General features: G+C 41.4%; 1 protein-coding gene across 1 annotated transcript; it reads right to left on the bottom strand.

Annotated features, from left to right (window-relative positions):
* Positions 1 to 18822: 18822 nt before the first annotated feature.
* Positions 18823 to 26516, bottom strand: LOC115175378 (endothelin-2). The gene is made up of 4 exons (XM_029734611.1): positions 26284 to 26516; positions 22738 to 22888; positions 22256 to 22369; positions 18823 to 19609 (listed from the first exon to the last, which is right to left on the bottom strand). Exons 1-4 carry the CDS (start codon positions 26339 to 26341, stop codon positions 19519 to 19521), a joined length of 414 nt encoding a protein of 137 aa, XP_029590471.1. The 5' UTR covers positions 26342 to 26516; the 3' UTR covers positions 18823 to 19518.
* Positions 26517 to 27178: the final 662 nt, after the last annotated feature.

Below are 27178 nucleotides of genomic sequence, written 5' to 3'. Positions count from 1 at the left end.
TGGATCAGCTGGAAACTGCGGCAGAACAAATACACTAGTGTTTTTATTGACCATAATAGATTTCAGAGGGAATAACCTTTGGTATAACAGAACTCATCATTTTCCATAATCACAATTTAATGTATATATATTTTTTGCCTAAATGCCATGTTTCTTATTGGAAGGTTTATGGTAGGGCACTGAATTGAAAACAGATCATACGTGAACATGTTTTTCCTTTGGTTAAAAATACATTATTGATTTTTGTTTAACAAAGGAATGCAATGATGACTACTGAAAACAAATATTTTAACCTTTACCACATGCACATCTGATCAAATTTACTACTCCGTTGGTACTCTCTAATAGGTTCTCCACAGCTAGAACTGAATGGAGGACGTTGTTTTGAATACGTATTCTAGTATTTTGAAACCTGTTATGCACTTGACTAAATCATTGCCCGATCATGTGTCAACAACTTTTCCATGTAACTTCCTCAAGGAAGAAGCGTTTTTAAGTCTATACATCTGATTCCAGCTTGATGGTTGTTCTTAGATTGAGACATTATAAAGTAATCAGGCATTGGACAGTATTACACCTCCTTAGATATGAGCATGTGCCCTTTGCTCTGATAACATTGCCATGCCTCTCTCTGCCTAACAACAACAACAGCAACATTAAGGTATAGTAGAGTTAGGCTCACTACTGTATTTCTTATTTCTTCAGAACTGTGTCTGTCTGAGGTGTTGATGGAACACTGCAGCCAGATGTTTTGTCCAACGTAACAAAACATGATCTGGTTCCCTGGTGTTAGAAAAACATCAGAACATAGTGAAGGCCAGAGACAGATATGTGTTGTGTTAGGTTGTTTCAGGTGTTCTTGTGCTGTATCAGGTTGCTTTTGCATGTTATGAGACATTATTTCTTCCAGTGGTCCTCCTACATACTTGCACCAATAATAGTATGCAGCGGTTAGAATGGATTAGGCCATAATCTAGGCAGGAATGGCTATGTTCGGGGACCAGGCCAGCTGCAAAGGATTTGATCACTGGCTGCAGCTGGATAGCAGGACAACCAGGGCTTGCTCCAGGCATTAGCAGCATAGGCGGTCGCCTAGAGCCCCCAGGCTCTAGGGGTCCCCTGACCCAAAAATATATATATATTTTTTTAGGAACTCAGTCGGAGTCTCAACTTATTCTTTATATTTAGAATAGAGAATACACAAGGTACAATTTCAAAATGTGGATGTGCATCAACAGTATGTCTCTTGTTATGTCAGTCACTGACAGTCACTCAATTAGCCATGTCAGCTAACAATGTTTTGATAGATAAGGTAATCTAGCCATCTATCTACTGTAAACTTTTAGTAATCATGTCCGAATACCGACCTGGCATGCAGGGCCAAATAGTGTCCATTTGCCAAAAAGTGTGTGTCCCCCTCGCCCCTGTAGGGCTGTTGCTAGAACTTGCAAAATTATGACCGGCCTACGTAATTAACCAAAGCGTCCGTTGCTATGCTGGTCACTTGGCTCTATTTTACCTTGTAGCAGTCGCGGAGGATGGAGGACCCGGGCAGTTCTAGTTCTATTTCACCTCCTAAACGCTCGCTTGGTCCGCATTAATTTATTACCTCAGAATCACTCTCCAAGGACTACCATATATTTGTCTTTATATAAGAAAATATTGTTAAATAGGAATAAAGAATTCAAGCTCTTTTTAGGTTGATTTTAGATTGACATTGTTAGATACTTATTTACCTCAGCCTGCATAGCCAGCTAGCTAGCTAGCCAGACAGTTTTATTTAGCTAACATTAGCTAGCTAGCAAACTAATTGTAGCTTTCTGTTTGTATGTAGCTTGCACTTTAATGGCATCCCTCGAGGAGATTTTATTTAGCTAACATTAGCTAGCTAGCAAACTAATTGTAGCTTTCTGTTTGTATGTAGCTTGCACTTTAATGGCAACCCTCGAGGAGATTTTATTTTATCTTTCCAACCAGGTGAAGTACCATGAAGACACCACTGATCTCGACAAGAGGTGTACCATTCCTAAGGGGGCAGAGAATATCACAATTCAGGTTAACTTTAAGTAGTTACCTACTATTATATCACTGGAAGGATTTATTGTACAACCAATTTTCAAAACTTAGCCATCTAGGGTCTCCACAGAGATAGGTTTTATTGCACCGAATTGCTGGAACAAAATTCAAAATACATTTAATCTTGATGTTCTGGTTCCATTTGGGCATTTTAAATATTGATTGTGGACTCATTTGTGGAGGAATGTAAGTTTGTTCTGGGTGATTTGTGACGTTTTATTTGTGTTTTTGTATTTTAATGTGTATATGTTTGGGTATAATGTGAATATTTATTTATATTGTATATACTGGGCACATTTGTAAAAAAGACCTAGGTCTCAATATGTTTTCTAAAATAAAGGTTAAATAAGAAAATATAAATCAAATAAAAAGTTGGTAATTTACAGTACCAGTCAAAAGTTTGGACGCACCTACTCATTCCAGGGTTTTTCTTTATTTTTACCATTTTCTACATTGTAGAATAATAGTGAAGACATCAAAACTATGAAATAACACATATGTAATCATGTAGTAACCAAAAAAGTGTTAAACAAATCAAAATCTATTTATATTTGAGATTCTTCAAAGTATCCACCCTTTGCCTTGATGACAGCTTTGCACACTTGGTATTCTCTCAACCAGCTTCATGAGGTAGTCACATGGAATGCATTTCCATTAACAGGTGTCCCTTGTTAAAAGTTAATTTGTGGAATGTCTTTCCTTCTTAATGCATTTGAACCAATCAGTTGTGTTGTGACAAGGTAGGGGTGGTATACAGAAGATAGCCCTATTTGGTAAAAGACAAACTCCAAGTTATGGCAAGAACAGCTCAAATAAGCAGTGGTAGAAGGATAGTGGTAGGTACATTTAATCTGTGCTGCCTTCAAAACAAATCACTCAGCCTGTTTTTATTTATAGGCTGTTTTCAACTTGTCAATTTCAAATTATTTTCAAGCAAGTTTATTTTCTAAGAACAGTTTGAATTGAGGTGTGTTCCGCCTCATTCATTCACATAAAAGTAGTCATTTTTACTTTTGTGGACCGATAATCTTTAGGGACATTAATGACCCGGACAAAATTCCCCAAACACTTCCCAATTGTTTGTGCAGTTCAAGTCTGCAGACATTTGCTCATGTCCCGTCCTGCAGACACGTGTTCACATTTTCCGTCTGTTGCCTGCATCGCAGTCATAGTTGTTTTCGTTACCAATAGTAACTTTGGAAATGTGTGCGTTTCTATCAAAGTAAGTGCCTTATTACGTTATAATAGTTTCTGCATGTCGTGTTACGTTGTTTCTACTGTAGCATAACATTTTTGTGTATATTCCTTATAACCGCGGACACGCAAGGTAACGTTACTCACTTCATAACCTTTTATGGTGTTATATTCAATCGTGCTTATGTAGCTAGCTACATTCTTCTATTAGCTCTATAAAACAATGCTAATTGCGTCAGAGAAGTATTGGCTTGTTGTATTTTGAAGCTACTCTGGAAAAATTGAAAAATATCTTCTTATACCACTTGGTTGTTTTCTGAGTGCATTCCACAAAGCTGTTTATCATGTCCGCCATATCCACTGCCCCCATTTTGAGGTTTTAGTCAAGCATGCAGTCTGGTTTGATTTTTCTCTCTCCCGTCAGGTGGTCCACCTTCCCTGTGGCCGACATGGTTGCTGTATGGACAGTGGAGAGGACATGGATGTCTCGTTTGTCATGCCACTTGTCACTGCCAGCTGTTGACATTTCTTATTTTGTATAACGGGTCATTTAGGATGGCAGTAGCATTGTTAATAAAATGCAGTCATCGCAGCAGAACTAGGAAGCAGTCTTTGGAAAAGAGGGTCGCAAAGAAGGGAGTTGCAAAGAAGGGAGTTGCAAACATAGGATCTGTGCTCCAGTATTCTCTTAGGGAGTTCTTCTTTACTATCCCCATGAGAAGGACTGTATACATTTCTCTAATTGTGGTTGTCCCCCCACTCCTGGCTGCTCTCTCTTCTCCTGTAGCTCCAAGGCATTGGTCTCTGCTATGTTTCCCACCAGCTCCTCTGTCAGAAACAACTTGAAGCACTCTGCCTCAGATGGAAATGGCAAGGGGCTTTCCACTCCAGACTGGGACTCATCAAAGCAAACAGCAGGGCCAGGAGGGGTGAAATGGCTGGCAGCCTTCCAGCTACCACAGAACTCCTGTACTTCATCCACTGTCGGTCTGCCGCCATCACCACCAGCATCTTCAAAGGGAACTGGGACTTTGTCAATGGACAAGGGGTCCTCAGATTCAGGGTTCTCAATGGCTGGGGGCAGCTCCTCACTGTCACTGTCAGAATCTGATTCCTGACTTTCAGACTCATTGTCAGTATTGTTTTAAATCTCCAGAAGTTGACTCCTTTTGAATGTCGCATTCTGACCAGTAAAGGGGTTATTTGTTATTGTAGTTTGGTCAGGACGTGGCAGGGGGGTATTTGTTTTATGTGGTTCGGGGTTTGTTAGTATATGTGTTTATGTAGAGGGGTGTTTGGTTAGAGTATTCCGGGGTTTTTGGGTTATGTTCTTTATTTCGTATTTCTATGTTCTGTCTATGTTGTGTATTTCTTTGTTGGCCTGGTATGGCTCTCAATCAGGAACAGCTGTACATCGTTGTTGCTGATTGAGAGTCATACTTAGGTAGCCTGTTTTCACCTGTCCCTTTGTGGGAAGTTGTGGTTGCATAGTTGTGTGTTTAGCCTGCAATCCTGTTCGTTCGATCGTTTTCTTGTTTTGTTTGTTTGTTTGTTTGTTACGTGTTCAATAAAAGTCATTATGAGCACTCAACCCGCTGCGTCTTGGTCCACTACGTACGACGACTGTTACATTGAAAGACATTGCTGATGCTACAGCTTAGCTCGCTAGCCACATACATAAACAACAACACTGAATGGCTGAGAGTGAAAGGTTACGTGGTTGACTGCCTGCACGCAACATTTGTATCAATAACTCACTATCAGAAAATGTTTTGTGTGGTAAATTATTGATATATTTATTCACGTTTTTCAATGAACAGTGATAAATCATGCATTCTGATTCTTGCATAGATTGTAATGGGCACATAGTATGTGTTTAAAACGTTTTTGAAGGTTGTACTGATTATGATGAGCTAAGCTAAATCCAGCTATGTGTGGAGCCATGTTTGTTGACATACAATGCATTCTGGGTTTCACGTAATCGTCTGTCAGACAAAAGATGCTATAACAAAATGAGGTGAGTAAGGGTTCACTCATTTTTTGAGAACATCAGGAAATGAATGGTGGGATGTGAATGATGGTAGACGACACACCCCTTCAACATGCATACTATAAACAGACCAAACTCATCTTGTCTTCTATTATCTTTGGTTTCTGAGGGAAAAAAGCATGGCTGCGCGCTGAAACTGATCATCGACGGATTACTTTCGATTTCTAGATAATTTTTTACTCATTTATTTTTATCAATGGTGAGCTCACCCGTGATGTGATTAATAATACATAGTAATTGCTATTAGCTAAATCATATTGTAGTGTATGTCAGCTGAGAGTTAGCGAATATGACTGCTTGTGTTCAGTTAGTGCTAGGACAAATGTAGGCTACATTTTTACGGTTTGGATGATTGTGTTATGCTGTAGATACTTCTGTAAATATCTGAACATTGCATCCAAAAATAAACTGCTCACATTCTGGACATAACTTTGTAAGGACTGTGTTTGTGTAAATAGTTTCTGAAAAAAGGATGGCCAGCTCAAAAGCTGATTGCTGCGTCATTCGAACCTGGCCGTTCTAAATAAGCATTCTAAATAAGCGTTCTAATCACACGGGTGTGATCGTACGCTTCAGGGACCACTGTAGAATGGTACGTGTGAAAGGGTTAAGACATGAAGGTCAGTCAATACGGAAAATGTCAAGAACTTTGAACGTTTCTTCAAGTGTAGTCGCAAAAACCGTCAAGTGCTATGATGAAACTGGCCCTCACAAGGACCGCCACAGAGTTACCCAGAGTTACCTCTGCTGCAGAGGATAACTTCATTTTCAGCCCAAATAAATGCTTCACAGAGTTCAAGTAACTGTAAGGACAGACGCTGGGAGACGAGAAGCAAGTACAGGGAGTGAATATCTAATGAATAAACAGACAGGAAACAAAACACGAACGGCGTCTGGACAAGGGACACAATGTCACGTCCTGACCAGTATTAGGGATTATTTGTAATTGTAGTTTGGTCAGGACGTGGCAGAGGGTATTTTGTTTATGTGGTTCGGGGGGGGGGGTGGTTTATTTAGTAGGGTGTTTGGTTTGTTAGTTCCGGGTTTTGGGGTTATGTTCTGTGTTAGTATTTCTATGTTCTTTCTGGTTAGTTGTATATCTATGTCTAGTTAATTGGGGTTGGACTCTCAATTGCAGGCAGGTGTTTTCTAGTTGCCTCTGATTGAGAGTCCTATATATGGGTATGTGTTTGGTTTAGTGTTTGTGGGAGATTGTTTCTTGTTTTGCTGTGTGTGCCTGACAAGACTGTCTAGTTCGCTTGTGTTTTTGTATACGTGTTTATTTTGGTTTTTCCTTCTTTGTCCGTAATAAAGAAGATGAGTATGCATAACCCTGCTGCGTATTGGTCCACTTTCTCAGACGATGATTTCTCTGTTTCGTCTGACGACGAAGAACGTGATACACAACGACATTAATGCTGACTCGGGAAAGAAACTGAGGAAGTGACAGATATAGGGGAGGTAATTAATAACGTGATGGAGTCCAGGTGAGTCCGATGAAGCTCTGATGCGCGTAACGATGGTGACAGGTGTACGTAATGATAAGCAGCCTGGCGACCTCGAGCGCCAGAGAGGGGGACCGGGAGCAGACGTGACAGTAACAGACACATATCAACATCAACTGTTCAGAGGAGACTGCGTGAATCAGGCCTTCACAGTCGGATTGCTGCAAAGAAACCACTACTAAAGGACACCAATAAGAAGAAGAGACTTGCTTGGGCCAAGAAACATGAGCAATTGACATTAGACCTGTGGAAATCTGTCCTTTGGTCTGATGAGTCCAAATTTTTGGTTTTTGGTTCCAACTGCTGTGTCTTTGAGAGACAGCAGTAGATGAACGGATAATCTCCACATCTGTGGTTCCCACCGTGAAGCATGTAGGAGGAGGTGTGATGGTGCTTTGCTGGTGACACTGTGATTTATTTAGAATTCAAGGCACACTTAACCAGCATGGCTACCACAGCATTCTGCAGCGATACGCCATCCCATCTGCTTTGCGCTTAGTGGGACTATCATTTGTTTTTCAACAGGACAATTACCAATCACACCTCCAGGCTGTGTAAGGGCTATTTGACCAAGAAGGAGAGTGATGGAGTTCTGCATCAGATGACCTGGCATCCACAATCACCCGACCTCACCCCAATTGAGATGGTTGTGGATGAGTTGGACCGCAGAGTGAAGGAAAAGCAGCCAACAAGTGCTCAGCATATGTGGGAACTCCTTCAAAAATCTTAAAGAACATTCCAGGTGAAGCTGGTTGAGAGAATGTCAAGAGTTTGCAAAGCTGTCATCAAGGCAAAGGGTGGCTACTCTGAAGAATCTAAAATCAAAAATTTATTTTGATTTGTAAAACATTTTTTGGGTTACTACATGATTCCATATGTGTTATTTCATAGTTCTGATGTTTTCACTATTATTCTACAATGTAGAAAATAGTAAAAATACAGAAAAACCCTTGAATGAGTAGGTGTGTCCAAACTTTGACTGGTACTGTACATGTTGCCGGCCGTCCAGCAGCAGAAAGGAGGCACAGATTGTGGGCTGTTTGCTATTGGAAACGGTCTTACTCTCTGCAGAGGTGAGGAACACTCCGTTGCATCAATATATCCACATAATTTTCCTGCCTCATGATGCCATCTATTTTGTGAAGTACACCAGACCCTCCTGCAGCAAAGCACCCCCCACAACATGATGCTGCCACCCCCGTGCTTCACGATTGGGATGGTGTTCTTCGGCTTGTAAGCCTCCCCCTTTTTCCTGCCTTCATAACGATGGTCATTATGGCCAAACAGTTCTATTTTTGTTTCATCAGACCAGAGGACATTTCTCCAAAAAGTACGATCTTTGTCCCCATGTGCAGTTGCAAACCGTAGTCTGGCTTTTTTATGGCAGTTTTGGAGCAGTGGCTTCTTCCTTGCTGAGCGGCCTTTCAGGTTATGTCAATATAGGACTCGTTTTACTGTGGATATAGATACTTTTGTACCTGTTTCCTCCAGCATCTTCACAAGGTCCTTTGCAGTTGTTCTGGGATTGATTTGCACTTTTCGCACCAAAATACATTCATCTCTAGGAGACAGAACGCATCTCCTTCTTGAGCAGTATGATGGCTGCGTGGTCCCATGGTGTTTATATTTGCGTACTATTGTTTGTACAGATGAACGTGGTACCTTCAGGCGTTTGGAAATTGCTTCCAAAGATGAACCAGACTTGTGGAGGTCTACAATTTGTTTTCTGAGGTCTTGGCTGATTTCTTTTGATTTTCCCATGACGTCAAGCAAAGAGGCACTGAGTTTGAAGGTAGGCCTTGAAATACATCCACAGGTACACCTCCAATTGACTCAAATGATGTCAATTAGCCTATCAGAAGCTTCTAAAGCCATGACATCATTTTCTGGAATTTTCCAAGCTGTTTAAAGGCACAGTCAACTTAGTGTATGTAAACTTCTGACCCACTGGAATTGTGATACAGTGAATTATAAGTTCAATAATCTGTCTAAACAATTGTTGGAAAAATGACTTGTGTCATGCACAAAGTAAATGTCCTAACCGACTTGCCAAAACTATAGTTTGTTAACAAGAAATTTGTGGAGTGGTTGAAAAATGTGTTTTAATGACTCCAACCTAAGTGTATGTAAACTTCCAATTTCAACTGTATATAGCACAGGTAACTGTCTTGTATTGTAAGTAATGTTTTCAAGCATGTAAATATTTGTATATTTTTTCTGTGAGTTGAATGAGTCTGCTTTCTGGTGAATATTTGAAACAATTGGCTGTAAATGTTCACATTTGCATAGTAAATATATTTATTGCAAGTAAAAAAATATTGACTGAAATTGACTGTTCATTTCCTTACTGGTCTTTAAAACCCCTTCTCCCTAGCAATTCATATTTTGTGCCCAGTTACAAATCAAACTTTAGAGCAGTTGGTTTGGAATTGGACATTGGACATTGGTTTCTAGTTAGTGTTTGCATATCTGGAGGTTCTAGATATGTGTAAGTAATATGACAGAAGTGTCCCAGAGCCCATTACCCAGCAGGGTGGAGTCATCACCATATTGCGACACCTATCCAAGCCCATCAGGTCAATCACTGAAATTATACAGTAGGGGGTTAAGGGGGCCTTAATTAAGGGGGCCAGTTGGGTGCCTTAATTAAACTGGTTAGAATTTTGATTGAAATTTTATAAGCCTTCTCTCGGCCTGTACCTTAAAGGTATTACTCACATTGGTTACAGAGAGCGAGATCACACAGTCATCTGAAAGACATAGCAAATATCTGGATACCGCCTTTCTAAATACTCTGCTCTGATGACTTACCTACTGTATTTCAGCCAATGTCAACACAGTCACAGGGACAACAAGTGCACTTGTGCAGCTACAGAAGACTTTCTACGGGGTTATTGGGGTCGCTTTGCAAAGCAGCCAACTCGGGGACAATAGGAGTGCGAGGCATTTATCAGGGGGAGTAGAACGGGGGCAGAAGTGACTGTTTGTTTGTTTGGGTTGTTGAGGAAACAGCCCTTCCTGTTTTGGAGACCACCATGCAAAAGGCAAAGAGTTACAGAGGTTGTCTGGGGTTGGATAGAAGGTGTATAGCCAACTGTAAACTCTATTCTGAGTGTATTGTATACTAGTCTCACAGAGTCAGGCAAACTAGTGTGTCCATATATTGTATGTATGCTGGCATGTAACAGTATACAAGCTGTTACAAAAAAAATCACAATAATCTTTTACTGCAGGCTCCCTTATCCAAGCTTTGAAACCAGATTATATTGGAGGATCTAAAATGATTACCAATAGTTTGTCACTGTTTTCTATCTCATCATTGCAGTCATGAAACATTCATCATTTTTCCATGATGAACCTTCATGTAACAATTTCTTTCAGAATCTCATTCTGAAAGAGATGACTGATTACATTATGATCAAACATTATCTTACAATTTCTCTTTATTTCCTAACCTATATGAAAGACCTCTTTGAAAAGGACAATCTGACACGATCATCTATCTGACATTACTGCATTATTGGAATGCTGACAAATTCTTATATCATCAGTTACAGAACTATACTATACTTTCTAAGCCTGTGTGTGTGCCCTCCTGGCCCACTGTCTGCAGTGATGTGAATAATTTTGGCTTTAATATCAAATGAGTTGTGAAGAATGAACATACTACATACGCCTCACTTGATTTATTAATGCACTGTAGTTATAAGCGACTGCAAGCCTTAACAAGGCTGCATTTGATTTTCATACCCCGCTAGTTACATATTCACAGAATTCATTACTTTACTAATGTACTGACATACTAGAGTAGATGACTTACGTGATAATGTACCCTTATTTCTTGTACATACTTGAACAAGTACATTGTAATACATTTTTTGAATAATTCTTTGAACATTAGGTTTGATGGTACATTAGGTTGTAGAATGTAAGAGTGACACATTGATATTAGTGGCAATAATAAATCAAGTGAACAAAAGAGCATGAACCAACTATACCAACAAATCTCCTCAAACCGAAATGTTGGAAATAATGTCAGCTCAGTAACTTTTGAGGTAAGCTAGTAATTTACTTCTCTCAGAACGCAATATCTTAGAATAGTCTTCAATCAATGCATTATCTCCTCTTGTCAGTTTAGGCTAACTGAACACAGGAAGGATGAAAGTGATGTTAGCATCTGCAGTTTGAAGTCTGGCTTATACAGTAGGCCCTTTAGAGACTTCCAGCACCATGGACAGAGTTTAGCCAGCCCAGTAGAGGCATAACCAGATGCAAGATTCTGCTGCCAGCTGATTTAAAATCCATGATGCAGGTTCTCATAGGAAATCACTTCACAAGGTCACAGTATAGCTGTTCATTGTTACTAATGAATAGAATGTAGAAGTGGGTTAATTAACATAAACTATACCCAGTGAGTGGCATGCTGTTTTCATATCAATATTGTTGGGTACTTTTGCTTACAGATCGTATTGGGGTATGACAAAGGTGCACCTTGGCAACAGCCAAACGGGGAGAAAACATTACTCACCTCATTATCAACCCTCCGCTACTTCATATCACTTCCTCTCATTGACCAACAACTAGCCTGCTACTTCCTGTAATTTCTCCCTCCTCAACTTTGGATGAAAAGGAATGGGAGAAAGCATCCTGTTTTTCTGTGTAGAACCAATATGACCATTGTAAGGTTCTAAATTAACCTATTAAAACTCACGGACGCTTAATAAAGCACAAACCAAGTTTATTCACCAATTGGATCGATACAGCTGCATAAGACAAAATACATATTCACACAAGCACTGATATTTAACCCTTTCTCCTATGCTGAGTCTCCCACACATCTGAACAGCCAATGCATCTCTGTTGCTAGACAGAACCTAAGTGATATCTGTTCTTCCTCACTTCATCCGACCTGACCTCTTCCCCAAAGTGCTCACTCCTCCCCAACTCACGGCTGTCATGTTGACTCGTACCAGACTGTGTCTTTTCTCCTCCCATAGGATCCCTGATGGCTAACAATAACATATCTGGACAGAATGTAAACGTTATACATTACCCTCTCTCCCTCATTGACATGAATAAGTATATTTCATATTCTCAGAACCCAGTACCATTACATAGAAAACCGGAAGGTTTACCCAGCCGATGAGTAACACTGGGAATCAAATATCCAGGGTACACAAGGGTACTTCCTGCATCACTTTCAGAATTACGGGAATTAAACTTATCTGAGTTTTGTGACCCTTGTTGCAGTAGAACAGGTTTGAGCATAGCAGGTTACTTTAAATGGAGCAGGGTTTTGGCAGAGGATAGATTTCAGTTGCAGAACTGTAAGTGGATCAACAATTATCTGACTAATGTACAGTACAAGAGTACATTATGGGACATGGTGTGATCTTGTTGCAATCTAATTTATTGTCGTTGTGGTGACATGAGGAAATGGTGCCCGGCCCTGCTCTTGATTGAAGGATGACTATGTTGGGGCCTGTCTGGAGAGCCTGGCCGCAGGGGTACTCTGCAGTAGATGTATGACAACAAGTATGACAGGAATGGGGCTGATTGCATCACACTGCCAAAGGGGAGATGGATTATTTGAAAGTCATCTCATTAAAAACCCCAGTAAGACGATTCCCAGTGTTACTCATCGTCTCAGCAATAGGCCTATGTCCTACAGGTCAGCGAGGGGTCATGGTAACTAAGAATGGGTGGTGCAGGACACTACCGCAATGACACATTTGGTCATAGGAAATGTGCCAAGAGATCCTTATGACAACAGAAACTGGCCTGCTTTTGAAGGGAAAATCAATTTTTTTATTAACTTGAGCTTTTGAATTCCTTGGCCATTTATCTACCTTGGGCCTCCGTTTGAACTAAGAGCAGTGTTTGCATTGGCTTAAGAGACTGGGAGAAGGTGAATATACTATACACAAACAGAAAAATCATATTTCTCGATTATTTGCTCCATGTGGCATACATCAGCATGTGAGAGAAAACAGTTATTGTTATTAGTTTGTTTCCTAGTAAAGTGAATGGAGAATCCTAATGTATAGAGCTAAAATTTACCATATTTACGTAACAATTCAATATTACAGCATTTTCTTCCTCACTACAGACGTGTTACATCATAAGCTAATTTCAATAGTATTCTTTCAACGTTTAACATTCTGGTGAGATTCAGTGGCTTGGTGTCTCAGGACACAGTTCAAAATGTTGTTCTACACCACTGCCAAATTGACAGTCATATACTGTACATTACATAGTTTAGAAATGGCCTATTCAATCTCATTCCAAGATGGCATAGCAGTCATTGCCTCCTCTTGTCGTGTCCCATGTATATATATATTTACATCTTTTCTTCGCATATCTTTTCATATCTTTTAAAAAAAAAAACTCAACCTCAAAACACTCTCCTGCAACCCGCCTCACCAATAAAAAAAAAGAGTATTATTTACCTCAAATCTGAAATCCACAACAGAAGCTAGCCAGTTCACTGGCTAACGTTGGAGTTCAGCTAGCCACGGCCACGGTCATCAGCTATCCCTTAGCTCGAAAAGCTATCGAAAGTTTTGTACAGCTCGACTCAGACCAGAGCATACCGGACCTATTTTCTCTCCATATCCCCAGATTTCTACCGCAGGCTCTGGACATTTACACTTGGATCTTGCAGCTAGCTAGCTGCTACCCGAGTGACTATTGGCTAACGTCGGTCCCGAAGCTAACATCAATTATTCCGGAGCTAGCCAGCTGAAGAGTTCCATCAGCCACTCCTGGGCTACAATCACCTATCCGGACCCGTTTTACTGCCGATGCAGAGCCCCATCGGGCCTTCCCGACTGGACTACCGACGTTATCTGCCCAAGGGAGTTATCCAACTGGCCCCTCCGTCGCGACGTAACCTGAACGCCCATCTGCTAATCGTTAGTTGTCTTATCGGCTGCTATCTGAATAGGTCTATCGGACAATTTCCTTGGGCCACTATAACTATAACTATTTTGCCAATTGGACTGGTCCCCCCTACCACACGGAACCCCACTAATCTACAGACGGAAACGCATGAGGTGGCTAAAAACAGACCTCCCTCCATCTTCTGCCAGCTTGCTACCCATGGCCCGGCTAGCTGTCTGAATCTCACTGGACCCTTATGATCACTCGGCTAAGCATGCCTCTCCTTAATGTCAATATGCCTTGTCCATTGCTGTTCTGGTTAGTGTTAATTGGCTTATTTCACTGTAGAGCCTCTAGCCCTGCTCATTATACCTTATCCAACCTTTCAGTTCCACCACCCACACATGCTATAACATCTTCTGGTTTCAATGATGTTTCTAGAGACAATATCTCTCTCATCATCACTCAATGCCTAGGTTTACCTCCACTGTATTCACATCCTACCATACCTTTGTCTGTACATTATACCTTGAAGCTATTTTATCTCCCCCAGAAACCTGATCCTTTTACTCTCTATTCCGGACGTCATAGACAACCAATTCTCATAGCTTTTAGCCGTACCCTTATCTTACTCCTCCTCTGTGCCTCTGGTGATGTAGAGGTGAATCCAGGCCCTGCAGTGCCTAGCTCCACTCCTATTTCCCAGGCGCTCTCTTTTGATGACTTCTGTAACCGTAATAGCCTTGGTTTCATGCATGTTAACATTAGAAGCCTCCTCCCTAAGTTTGTTTTATTCACTGCTTTAGCACACTCTGCCGACCCGGATGTCCTAGCCATGTCTGAATCCTGGCTTAGGAAGTCCACCAAAAACTCTGAAATCTTCATCCCTAACTACAACATTTTCAGACAAGATAGAACAGCCAAAGGGGGCAGTGTTGCAATCTACTGCAGAGATAGCCTGCAGAGTTCTGTCCTACTATCCAGGTCTGTACCCAAACAATTTGAACTTCTACTATTAAAAACCATCTCTCTAAAAACAAGTCTCTCACCGTTGCCGCCTGCTATAGACCACCCTCTGCCCCCAGCTGTGCTCTGGACACCATATGTGAAGTGATTGCCCCCTCTTCAGAGCTCGTGCTTCTAGGTGACCTAAACTGGGACATGCTTAACACCCCAGCCATCCTACAATCTAAGCTTGATGCCCTCAATCTCACACAAATTATCAATGAACCTACCAGGTACCATCCCAAAGCCGTAAACACGGGCACCCTCATAGATATCCTCCTAACCAACTTGCCCTCTAAATACACCTCTGCTGTTTTCAACCAAGATCTCAGCGATCACTGCCTCATTGCCTGCATCTGTAATGGGTCAGCGGTCAAACGACATCCACTCATCACTGTCAAACGCTCCCTGAAACATTTCAGTGAGCAAGCCTTTCTAATCAAGACGGAGCTGCTCTTCCTCCCGGGGAAGGACTGCCCGTTCCATGATCTCGCCATCACGGTTGACAACTCCCTTGTGTCCTCCTCCCAGAGTGCTAAGAACCTTGGCGTGATCCTGGACAACACCCTGTCGTTCTCCACTAACATCAAGGCGGTGACCCGATCCTGTAGGTTCATGCTCTACAACATTCGCAGAGTACGACCCTGCCTCACACAGGAAGCGACGCAGGTCCTAATCCAGGCACTTGTCATCTCCCGTCTGGATTACTGCAACTCGCTGTTGGCTGGGCTCCCTGCCTGTGCCATTAAACCCCTACAACTCATCCAGAACGCCGCAGCCCGTCTGGTGTTCAACCTTCCCAAGTTCTCTCATGTCACCCCGCTCCTCCGCTCTCTCCACTGGCTTCCAGTTGAAGCTCGCATCCACTACAAGACCATGGTGCTTGCCTACGGAGCTGTGAGGGGAACGGCACCTCCATACCTTCAGGCTCTGATCAGGCCCTACACCCAAACAAGGGCACTGCGTTCATCCACCTCTGGCCTGCTGGCCCCCCTACCTCTGAGGAAGCACGGTTCCCGCTCAGCCCAGTCCAAACTGTTCGCTGCTCTGGCACCCCAATGGTGGAACAAGCTCCCTCATGACGCCAGGACAGCGGAGTCAATCACCACCTTCCGGAGACACCTGAAACCCCACCTCTTTAAGGAATACCTGGGATAGGATAAAGTAATCCTTCTAAACCCCCCCCCCTTAAAAGATTTAGATGCACTATTGTAAAGTGGTTGTTCCACTGGATATCATAAGGTGAATGCACCAATTTGTAAGTCGCTCTGGATAAGAGTGTCTGCTAAATGACTTAAATGTTAAATGTAATCGACCTGGCTCGGGTATCCTGGAAGGATATTGACCTCATCCCGTTAGTAGAGGATGCCTGGTTATTTTTTTTAAATGCCTTCCTCACCATCTTAAATAAGCATGCCCCATTCAAGAAATTTAGAACCAGGAACAGATATAGCCCTTGGTTCTCTCCAGACCTGACTGCCCTTAACCATCACAAAAACATCCTGTGGCGTTCTGCATTAGCATCGAACAGCCCCCGTGATATGCAACTTTTCAGGGAAGTTAGACACCAATATACACAGGCAGTTAGAAAATCCAAGGCTAGCTTTTTCAAGCAGAAATTTGCTTCCTGCAACACAAACTCAAAAAAGTTCTGGGACACTGTAAAGTCCATGGAGAATAAGAACACTTCCCCCTGCTGCCCACTGCACTGAGGATAGGAAACTCTGTCTCCTCCGATAAATCCACTATAATTGAAAATTTCAATAAGCATTTTTCTACGGCTGGCCATGCTTTCCACCTGGCTACCCCTACCGCGGTCAACAGCACTGCTCCCCCCACAGCTACTCGCCCAAGCCTTCCCCATTTCTCCTTCTCCCAAATCCAGTCAGCTGATGTTCTGAAAGAGCTGCAAAATCTGGACCCCTACAAATCAGCTGGGCTAGACAATCTGGACCCTTTCTTTCTAAAATTATCTGCCGAAATTATTGCAACCCCTATTACTAGCCTGTTTAATCTCTCTTTCGTATCGTCTGAGATTCCAAAAGATTGGAAAGCAGCTGCTGTCATCCCCCTCTTCAAAGGAGGGGACACTCTTGACCCAAACTGCTACAGACCTATATCTATCCTACCCTGCCTTTCTAAGTCAAGCCAAGTCAACAAACAGATTACCAAACATTTCGAATCCCACCACACCTTCTCCGCTATACAATCTGGTTTCCGAGCTGGTCATGGGTGCACCTCAGCCACGCTCAAGGTGATATCGTAACCGCCATCGTAGCCGCCACCTTACGTAACAAAATGATATCGTAACCGCCATTGATAAGAAACAATACTGTGCTGCCGTATTCATTGACCTGGCCAAGGCAGGCTCAATAGCCTTGGGTTCTCAAATGATTGCCTCGCCTGGTTCATCAACTACTTCTTTGATAGAGTTCAATGTGTCAAATCGGATGGCCTGTTGTCCGGGCCTCTGGTAGTCTCTATGGGGGTGCCACCGGGTTCAATTCTTGGGCCAACTCTTTTCTCTGTATACATCAATGATGTCGCTCTTGCTGCTGGTGAGTCGCTGATCCACCTCTACGCAGACGACACCATTCTGTATACTTCTGGCCCTTCTTTGGGCACTGTGTTAACAACCCTCCAGATGACCTTCAATGCCATACAACTCTCCTTCTGTGGCCTCCAACTGCTCTTAAATACAAGTAAAACTAAATGCATGCTCATCAACCGATTGCTGCCTGCACCTGCCCGCCCGTGCAGCATCACTATTCTGGATGGTTCTGACTGAATATGTGGACAACTACAAATACCTAGGTGTCTGGTTAGACTGTGAACTCTCCTTCCAGACTCACATCAAACATCTCCAATCCAAAGTTAAATCTAGAATTGGCTTCCTATTTCGCAACAAAGCATCCTTCACTCATGCTGCCAAACATACCCTCGTAAAACTGACCATCCTACCGATCCTCGACTTCGGCGATGTTATTTACAATATAGCCTCCAATACCCTACTCAATAAACTGGATGCAGTCTATCACAGTGCCATCCGTTTTGTCACCAAAGCCCCATATACAACCCACCACTGCGACCTGTACGCTCTCGTTGGCTGGTCCTTGCTTCATACTCGTCGCCAAACCCACTGGCTCCAGGTCATCTACAAGACCCTGCTAGGTAAAGTTCCCCCTTATCTTTGCTCACTGGTCACCATAGCAGCACCCACCTGTAGCACGCGCTCCAGCAGGTATATCTCACTGGTCACCCCCAAAGCCAATTCCTCCTTTGGCCTTCTCTCCTTCCAGTTCTCTGCTGCCAATGCCTGGAACGAACTACAAACATCTCTGAAACTGGAAACACTTATCTCCCTCACTAGCTTTAAGCACCAGCTGTCAGAGCAGATTACTGCACCTGTACATAGCCCATCTATAATTTAGCCCAAACTACTACCTCTTCCCCAACTGTATTTATTTATTTTGCACATTTCCTTTATAATATGTTCTGTTGCAGGGTTATAAACCAAAGAAGACTGACAACTCCATTCCACCTGCACTCCTTGACTCATCAGAATATTTATAATGGAACTATTACACTGTGTTGTAGGTAAACGTAGAGTTCATAATCTAGTCAAAGCAGTCAAATAAGGAGAGTCAGGCAAATTCTTTGTATAATTCAACTATTCATTTGTTTATTATTACACACTGCTTCACACAGTCACTCAATACAGAAGTGGTCGAAATCAAAATTTCAAGAATTGAACCCACCCATACACACTGAGCGTACAAAACATTAAGGACACCTGCTCTTTCCATTGTATAAACTGACCAGGTGAATCCAGGTGAAAGCTATGATCCCTTATTAATGTCACTTGTTAAATTCACTTCAATCATTGTAGATTAAGGGGAGGAGACAGGTTTAAGAAGGATTTTTAAGCTTTGACACATCTGAGACATGGATTGTGTATGTGTGCCAATCAGAGGGTAAATGGGCAAGACAAAAGATTTAAGTGCCTTTGAACAGGGTATGATAGTAGGTGCCAGGCTCACCGGTTTGTGTCATGCTGCTGGGATTTTCACATTCAACAGTTTCCCGTGTGTATCAAGAATGGTCCACCACCCAAAGGACATACAGTCAACTTTACAACTCAATATTAGGAAGGTATTCTTAATGTTTTGAACACTCAGTGTATAATCCTAAACATTGCACCTTGAAATGACCTCAGTCATTTTCCTTGATGAATAACCTGCATAGCAATCATAATATGTTGTTATTATACAAATCAAATAAAGGAGAGATTAAATATGTTTGGCAAAAGAATGAGAAAAACACAGTGGTTATCTCATACATCATTTTGATGATCGTATCAGTCATATTCTCCCTGTTACATTCTTTCCATCATGACAGCAATGGTCTGCCACTGTTTTGAACACAGACAACCAGCATAAACACATCAACTGTTCTCTCCTCTAAGGCTACCTGGCCAGAGTCTGCCAGTAGCATGGACCATCCTTGTCCCTCTTGCCCCTAACATAAACATTTTGCTGCACAAATAGCCTGTATGCATCATGCCTGATCCATCCCTCAAGGTTTGGATCTAGCGTCTATTCTCTGTCTTCAGGCCTCTATCACATTGTGTTTTCCAACCTCTATTTATGGGTGCAAACAGACAGGCAGTCCCACCGGTCTGTGGCCTTCCTGCATGTGACACATCTCTCTATCAGCCGCCCTTTGTTCTGCTCCTCTCCATGTTAGAGTGTCATTTGTTCTGGTACTCGCTCTTCACTCCTCACTCTGTCTGCCACACAATGTTGTTTAGCGCTCATTAAGCCCAGGGGCCCTGGCTGCTTCCTTCCTGGGTGGAAAGGCCCATCCCCTGGCTCTCTCAGAGGCTCTGACCATAGATCTTTGGAGGAAAGAGACACTGGTCAGCAACATAATAACAAAGGTAATCTTGTGGTACAATATGAAATATTTCTGAAAGGTCATCTTGTGGTACAATATGAAATAATAATAACCAGAATAGCAAACAGCTGTTCCAAGCTCACCTAAGGAAAGTCAAAAGGTTGGGGAGCTCTTAATTGAGCTCTGGGGTGAAGAGTTATCTGAGCTGCACACAAGAATAGAGAGAGATGGGGGCAGACTGGCCTACACACAATACCCCATAATGTTGAAGTGAACATTTTTACAAATTAATAAAACATGAAAAGATTAAATGTTTTGAGTCAATAAGTATTTAACCCCTTTGTTATGGCAAGCCTAAATAAGTTCAGGAATAAAAGTGTGCTTAACAAGTCACATAATACGTTGCATGGACTCACTGTGTGTGCATTAAAGTGTTTAACATGATTTTGGAATGACTACCTCATCTCTGTACCAAACGCATACAGATAATTGTAAGGTCCCTCAGTCGAGCAGTACATTTCAAACACAGACTCAACCACAAAGACCAGGGAGGTTTTCCAATGCCTTGCAAAGAAGGGCACCTTTTGGTAGATGGGTAAAATAAAAATAAAAAGCAGACATTGAATATCCCTTTGAGCATGGTGAAGTTATTAATTACACTTTGGATGGTGTATCAACACACCCAGTCATTACAAAAGATACAGGCGTCTTTCCTAATTCAGTTGCTGGAGAGGAGGAAAACCGCGCAGGGATTTCACCATGATGCCAATGGTGACTTTAAAACAGTTACAGAGTTTAGTGGCTGTGATAGGAGAAAACTGATGATGGATGTACAGCATTGTAGTTACTCCACAATACTAACCTAATTGACAGAGGGAAAAGAAGGAAGTCAGTACAGAATAAAAATATTCCAGAACATGCATCCTGTTTGCAACAAGGCACTAAAGTAATACTGAAAAATTGGCAAAGCAATTAACTTTTTGTCCTGAATACAAAGTGTTATTGGATTTGCTCCAAACATACAACACATTAATGAGTACCACTCTCCATATTTTTAAGCATACTGGTGGTTGTATCATGTTATAGGTATGCTTGTTATCGTTAAAGGACTGGGGACTTTTTCAGGATAAAAAAATAAACGGAACAGAGCTAAGCGCAGGCAAAATCTTAGAGGGAATCCTAGTTCAGTCTGCTTTTCACCAGACACTGGGAGATTAATTCACCTTTCAGCAGGACAATAACCGAAAACACAAGGCCATTTCTACACTGGAGTTGGTTACTAAGAAGACAGAGAATGTGGCCAAGTTACAATTTAGACTTAAATCTACTTGAAAATCTATGGCAAGACCTGAAAATGGTTGTCTAACAATGATCAATAACCAATTTGACAAAGTTTTAAGAATTTTGACAAGAATACTGGCCAAATGTTGCACAATCCAGGTGTGGAAAGCTCTTAGAGACTTATCCAGAAAGACTCAGAGGTGTAATCGCTGCCAAAAGTGCTTCTACAAAGTATTGACTCAGGGGTGTGAATACTTATGTAAATTATATATTTCTGTATTTCATTTTCAATAAATTTGCACAATTCTCTAAAAACATGTTTTTCCTTTGTCATTATTGGGTAATGTGTGTAGATGTGTGGGAAAAAAATTATATTTCATCCATTTTGAATTCAGGCTGTAACACAACAAAAAGTAGAAAAGTCAAGGGGTATGAATACTTCTGAAGGCACTGTAGATACACTTCAAACAAACTCAGATCAGTGAATTCTCACAATATCTTTGATCAAAGAATCAGGTGTGTAAAAAACTGTTGCCTCTTTTTTTTGCCAATTTGGCAATCTAAAGACAACTTTATTGTACTTTATTGTACACTAAACGTTTTACTGACATCATTGCAAGGTCATAGACCAAACAACAATGTCTTTACAATATAATGTCTAACGGCTCTATCCAAGCATGTAGCGTTACAGATTGCACGCTAGAAATGTAAAGGTAATTTGTGATTGAGCCAACATTCTGTATGCAGCGTTTACCGTTAATGCAGTCTCCGTTAACGCAGGAACATTGCCTTTCAATTTTAATCCCGCTGTAACGATACGGATTGAATAGAGCCCTATGTCTCCCTGAGTGAAAAATGACCCCTGTTTGTCTCCCAATGAGGAACAATGAGTACAATGAGTCTCTGGGTGTCTCCAGGTGCCTGTATTTGTTTCTCTATCATCCTTAGCAACCATTAATTCCAAACTCAGCCTTTCAATTCTTGAGACTCCAAGACACTTCACTCCCCTGTCCCTTCAACCAATCAAAACATGCAGTCGGGATTACACAGCCTGGGATTACACTGCCCCTTCGAACACTCCGTAACATTGTGGTGCAGATTCATTCCACCACGAGAGGGAACGCCTGTGTGATACACACAACAACACTCCCTCAAGCTAATAATAGCATCCCGGAGAAGTGAGCTATGTTCTCAGACCACACCTTGTGCACCTTGAAGAGCTTCAACAGAGAGTCCCTCTTGTTCTGTGTACTCAAATGGCTAACTAATAAAACTAGAACATTCCACAGTCTCTGAGTATCTGTCTGTCTGTGGTGGTGGGGGTGTGTGTGATGGTGTCTTGGCCATTGCTTTGACCCCAACTCACCTGTCCTGACAGAAGCTGGTGCAGGTGTGGTCGTCAGAGTCGGCACACACACAGCGACCGGCAGACCTACGGCGACGAGACAGAGGGCTGCCCAAGCCGTAAACAGTGGTCTTACTACAGAAAGGGAAAGAGAGAAAGGGAATATCAGTTTTATCAGTCACTCTCAAGATATAACCACAATGTTTATAGACTTTGTTCCTTGACATTAATAAAATGCAGTGTTGCAAGACAGGGATGATTGCCAGAATAATGTCATATTGATACCAATGATACACAGCTAAAATAAAAAAGGTGCAAATATTAATGTTGATATCATCACACTGTGACATAATTGACCCACATAAGTGATTTGCTCAAGTATATGTCTGCAAAGCTGAGTAAGTATTTGTTTGACGTCTTTCATGGTGTGTAGTGTAAGTAAGTGTATGTGCATGTGTTTCTCTCTGTGAATGCATATGTTTCTGTGAGGTGTGTGTGCCCACCTTGGTGTATTGACCCAGATGATGTCGAGATGGCAAAAGTAGTGGCATTCAGAGTCCAGCTGATTGTTGCAGGCACAGCGTTTGGTCCGCACTCTGTGAGGTGGAGCCAGCTCACTGGATTTAGGCCTCTCTGACAGTGGAAGTCCAAATTCTACATGACAGACATGACAGGATATAGCTAAGAAACCAATCCTGGTGCATCAAGACCGTACAATCCACCAGCCAGGGTTGGGTAGGTTACCTTCTAAACGTAATTCTTTACAGTTACTAGTTACCTGTCCAAAATTGTTAACCATAACATAACTTTTGGATTACCCAAACTCAGTAACGTAATCTGATTACATTCCATTACTTTTAGATTACTTTCCCCTTAAGAGGCATTAGAAGAAGACAAATAGGTATGTTACCAATAGAACGACATCTATTGCAGGATAAATCAGTGTTAAAGTTTACATAGCTGGCCATATATGGATGTTACATTTTACTTTATGGGTTCGTTATGTAGGCTTCTGCTTTCAGCTACAAATAATAATAATACGATTAAATTATGTCTTTACATTAAAAACCAAAGTCACCTTTGGCTCTATCAGAATTCCAGGTATTCCGATAAATGTTATACCCCTTGATCTTCAAGAATAGGACTTGGAAACATGGTAAGTATAGATTATCCAAATTGTTTTACCTGAGCATAACCCCAAAACTAAGGACTTATTAGCCAGCCCTACTCTGTTGTTTATGATTTTGTTGTCATGGACTGATTGGGCTCATTGATTCGAGTTGATAAATAAATGCTGCACTCATTAAATGGCATGTTTTGAGCACTACTGAAAGTGCTATTTACATGTGAAAAATTAATGCAATATGCTGCATTTTCTAGAGGCCTATAGTTTACCTTTTTGTTGGTGACACTTTGATATCTTGATAATATGCAGCTGTTTAAAGGGCAAATCCACAGATGAAACAATAAAATGGTCGCCCCGCCTCTGTTTTGGTAAAAAGCTGAGGGATGGGCCTGGAGAAATATAATCACTCTCAGATTAATAGACAGAGCTATGGATGCAAGGACTGACCATCCATGATATTAAAAGTATTGTTTTAACCATGTTATGAGACTATACAGTGTTTGATTACATTTACAATGTTTACAAATATTGGAGAAAAACAAGCTTATATTTTGGTTTCTCATGGAGTGTGTGTCACGCTCGTCGTAAAGATGGAACCAAGGCGCAGCGGGAATGTGAATACTCATCTTCTTTATTGTGAAGAAAACCCAAAATAAACACTTAATCAAAAAACCAACAACTAGAAACAGTCCTGTGAGGCACACAGCTACACACGGAACAACTACCCACAAAAACCCATGAAAAAACACCCTACTAAATAGGACCTTCAATTAGAGGCAATGAGAAACAGCTGCCTCCAATTGAAGGTCAAACCAATAAACTAAGCATAGAAATAGATAAACTAGACACAGACATAGAAATAGACTAACATAGAACATTGCCCAACAAACCCCGAAACACATTAAACAAACACCCCCTGCCACGTCCTGACCAAACTACAATAACAAATAACCTCTTTACTGGTCAGGACGTGACAGTGTGACATTTGAACTAAACTCATGAGTCATTTACAAATTATATTCCTCAATAATAAATGGATCATTATAAATCCAAAAATGATCCATTTATTAAATCCATATATCATTTATAAATCCAAAAATGGATGTAGCAACTACAGATTGCCCCTTTAAATCTATCAAAAGTGTGCGAGTTTGAGCATGTGTCCATTAGGCCTATGGCTTATTATTATTTTTTTTTAATCAGCATGAATTAGATTGAGCTCTAAAAGCCCCACTTGTATTCCATAGGCTGGGATCCGCACTATGCAGCTGTTACAAGAGCGCATTTTTCACTGGCTGTCCACTGGTTTCAAAAACAATGATTGATAGGCAGCTTAAACTTCTTGACTTCAACCATTATTGGGTTCAAATACACATTTAGATTTGTGAACAGCCATCCACAACAACCACAATCCGTAACACGCAAAAAACTAAATGAGAGAGCAGAAGTGTGATTCACAATTACATCGATGCAGATATCAATAATAAGTGATATCTGTATCACTGTAGACTACACCACTGCTGTCATCCTTACCTCCAAGCGTTTATTCAAGTTGGATAATCTTTGGATGCCGACAGCAGTCGCACCATTGGAAAGCATAGCTTAGATTGTAGCCTACAAAAGCCTGTTCCTGCATTTTCCCCGCGATCCATCAAACACATTTGGTGTGTCATCATAGTGGCCTCTGACTTGTGGTCAGACTCGCTCAGATGGAACAAACATAAACTTGTGCCTTTTTTCAATGCTGATTTGAATGTCATTGAGAAAACAGAGAAGTGTCAAAGATTTTTTTCGCGAACATCCTTTCTGAATTTAAAAGTAATCCTCAAAGTAATCTAGTTTTTCAAAAGTATCTGTAATCTGATTACAATATTTTTGCTGGTAATGTAACAGATTACAGTTTTTTTGTAATCCCTTACTCCCCAACCCTGTCACCAGCATAAAGGGACACTAGACAAATGTATTATTACCGGTACTCCGCTATTTGCCTTGATCTATCACACCAGTCTAATCAATCCTTTCCGTGGAAAACTAGTAATCATCTGTAATCTCTGTTATCTGTCTGTTCAAACATTCTGAAGGGAGTGCCAATGCCAATAGTGAAGGGCAAATGGACATTTGGAGGAGACTTCACCTCTTTATTGACTGTTAAGTAAGTAAGTGGGTCCCTCGATAGGAAGGGAATGTGTGCTAGTGTTCCAGTGGAGTCAGTACATCTCATTTTCCCGATACAGAGATGACCAGAGTATGGAGAAACACAGCCTCTGGTATTTTCTGACTGTACAATGATAAGTCTACAACCAGCAAGCAAACATTGTCATGCTCTCACAAGTTCAAGTTTAAGGTGCTTTTGACAACCAAGATCACTCAAATACAAGATAATCCATTTGCTGTGTGAGATGAAGAGGTTCTCCAGAGAATTAACATTTGAGAATTGTACCCCTGAGCTAGTCAGCAAGGTTGAAGTGAGATGTAACACTGGTCTTAATGTGTTAACGATAAATCTTCATTGATGATGGGACAGTTGGAACGGGGCTTGGTGAAACGTGTCTCTTTGTTGCTTTGTATATCTTGTCACAGAATATAATGAGTGTGCTTATGAGTAAGTCTTTATATTGCAATAAAAACATCTAGTCAATGCTGAACCATGTCATCATTGTATAGGGATATTAATTAGTTTAAATGGAAAGTCAGCCAGTATTTTGTTGATGCAGAACCTCAATACAATTACATAATTTTGTATATAGTGCGTCATTCCAAAGTGATATTTTGTATTTAGTTATGTATTCAAAAAATGATCAGTGGAAGACACTTGACCATTATTTTTCAATACTTCAATGACATGATTAAGTCTATTTTTGCTTGTGGAAGAAATAACAATTCCTAAGATAATTTATTATAGTAATAGCGCTGTAGTACTCACCTTCCTGCATGGACACACACACGGTGAAGAGAAGGAGCAGGCTGATGTGTGCTGACATGGTTGCTGTTGGTCTGTTTGTAGAGCTCACGGTGAAGTATAATATCCTTAAATGCACTTTGGCAAATTACCCCAGCTGTCTTCTGCTTTGCTGCTTGCTTGTTTGTTTGCAGGTGCCTGAGAGGTGGCCCTCAACTTATAGTCCTCTTTCCCCATAATGTCACACTGTAAATCCTGCCCCTTGCTGCTACAATGTTACACAACTCCTTCAGAGGGTTTGAGATTCCTATTATCATAGGAATCTATGTTCACTCCACCCCACCACAACTCACCAACCCTCCAGCCTGCAGGTCAATGGGCAGACAGCAGTTCACTTGTCACCTGTTGCATTCACTTTCCACATGCAATTTGGTTGTGTGACATGTACTTTTGTTGTCATATTTTTAGTGATGTTTGACATATGGCGAGAGCCTGAGGGGGAGGGTAGGAGGGAAAGAGAGGGAGGGAGGGAGTGGAAGACCATGTGGAAAAGGAGAGAGATGGCTCCTGATTGCCTGCTTTGCATGGAGTCTGCAAGGGAAGGCCAGGGTGCTGTGGAAACAATGATCAGGGGGAACGTTATCCAATACAAGGGGGTTGGCAGATTGTGGTGGTGGAGCAGATGTGCATTGGGTGACAGTTGACTCAATTTGGGATTGGTTGACAGAGCAAATTAATTCCCCATGGGGTGTTGACCGAACAATATTATTTAATTTCTTTTCTTTTTTAAAGAAGAATGGAATTCCACCATCCTTACGATACTTCTTTTCTCAAGCTCTATTTATAGTCTAGACAGTGCAGAAGATTGCAGTTGTAACATGTACTGTTTGAATAGTGCTGGAAGTGTTACCACTAGGCC

Source organism: Salmo trutta, chromosome 3 (genome assembly GCF_901001165.1).
Source record: "Salmo trutta chromosome 3, fSalTru1.1, whole genome shotgun sequence".
NCBI lineage: Eukaryota > Metazoa > Chordata > Actinopteri > Salmoniformes > Salmonidae > Salmo > Salmo trutta.
Note: the sequence above shows the minus strand (reverse complement) of the source record. Positions and strands in the feature narration are given on the sequence as shown.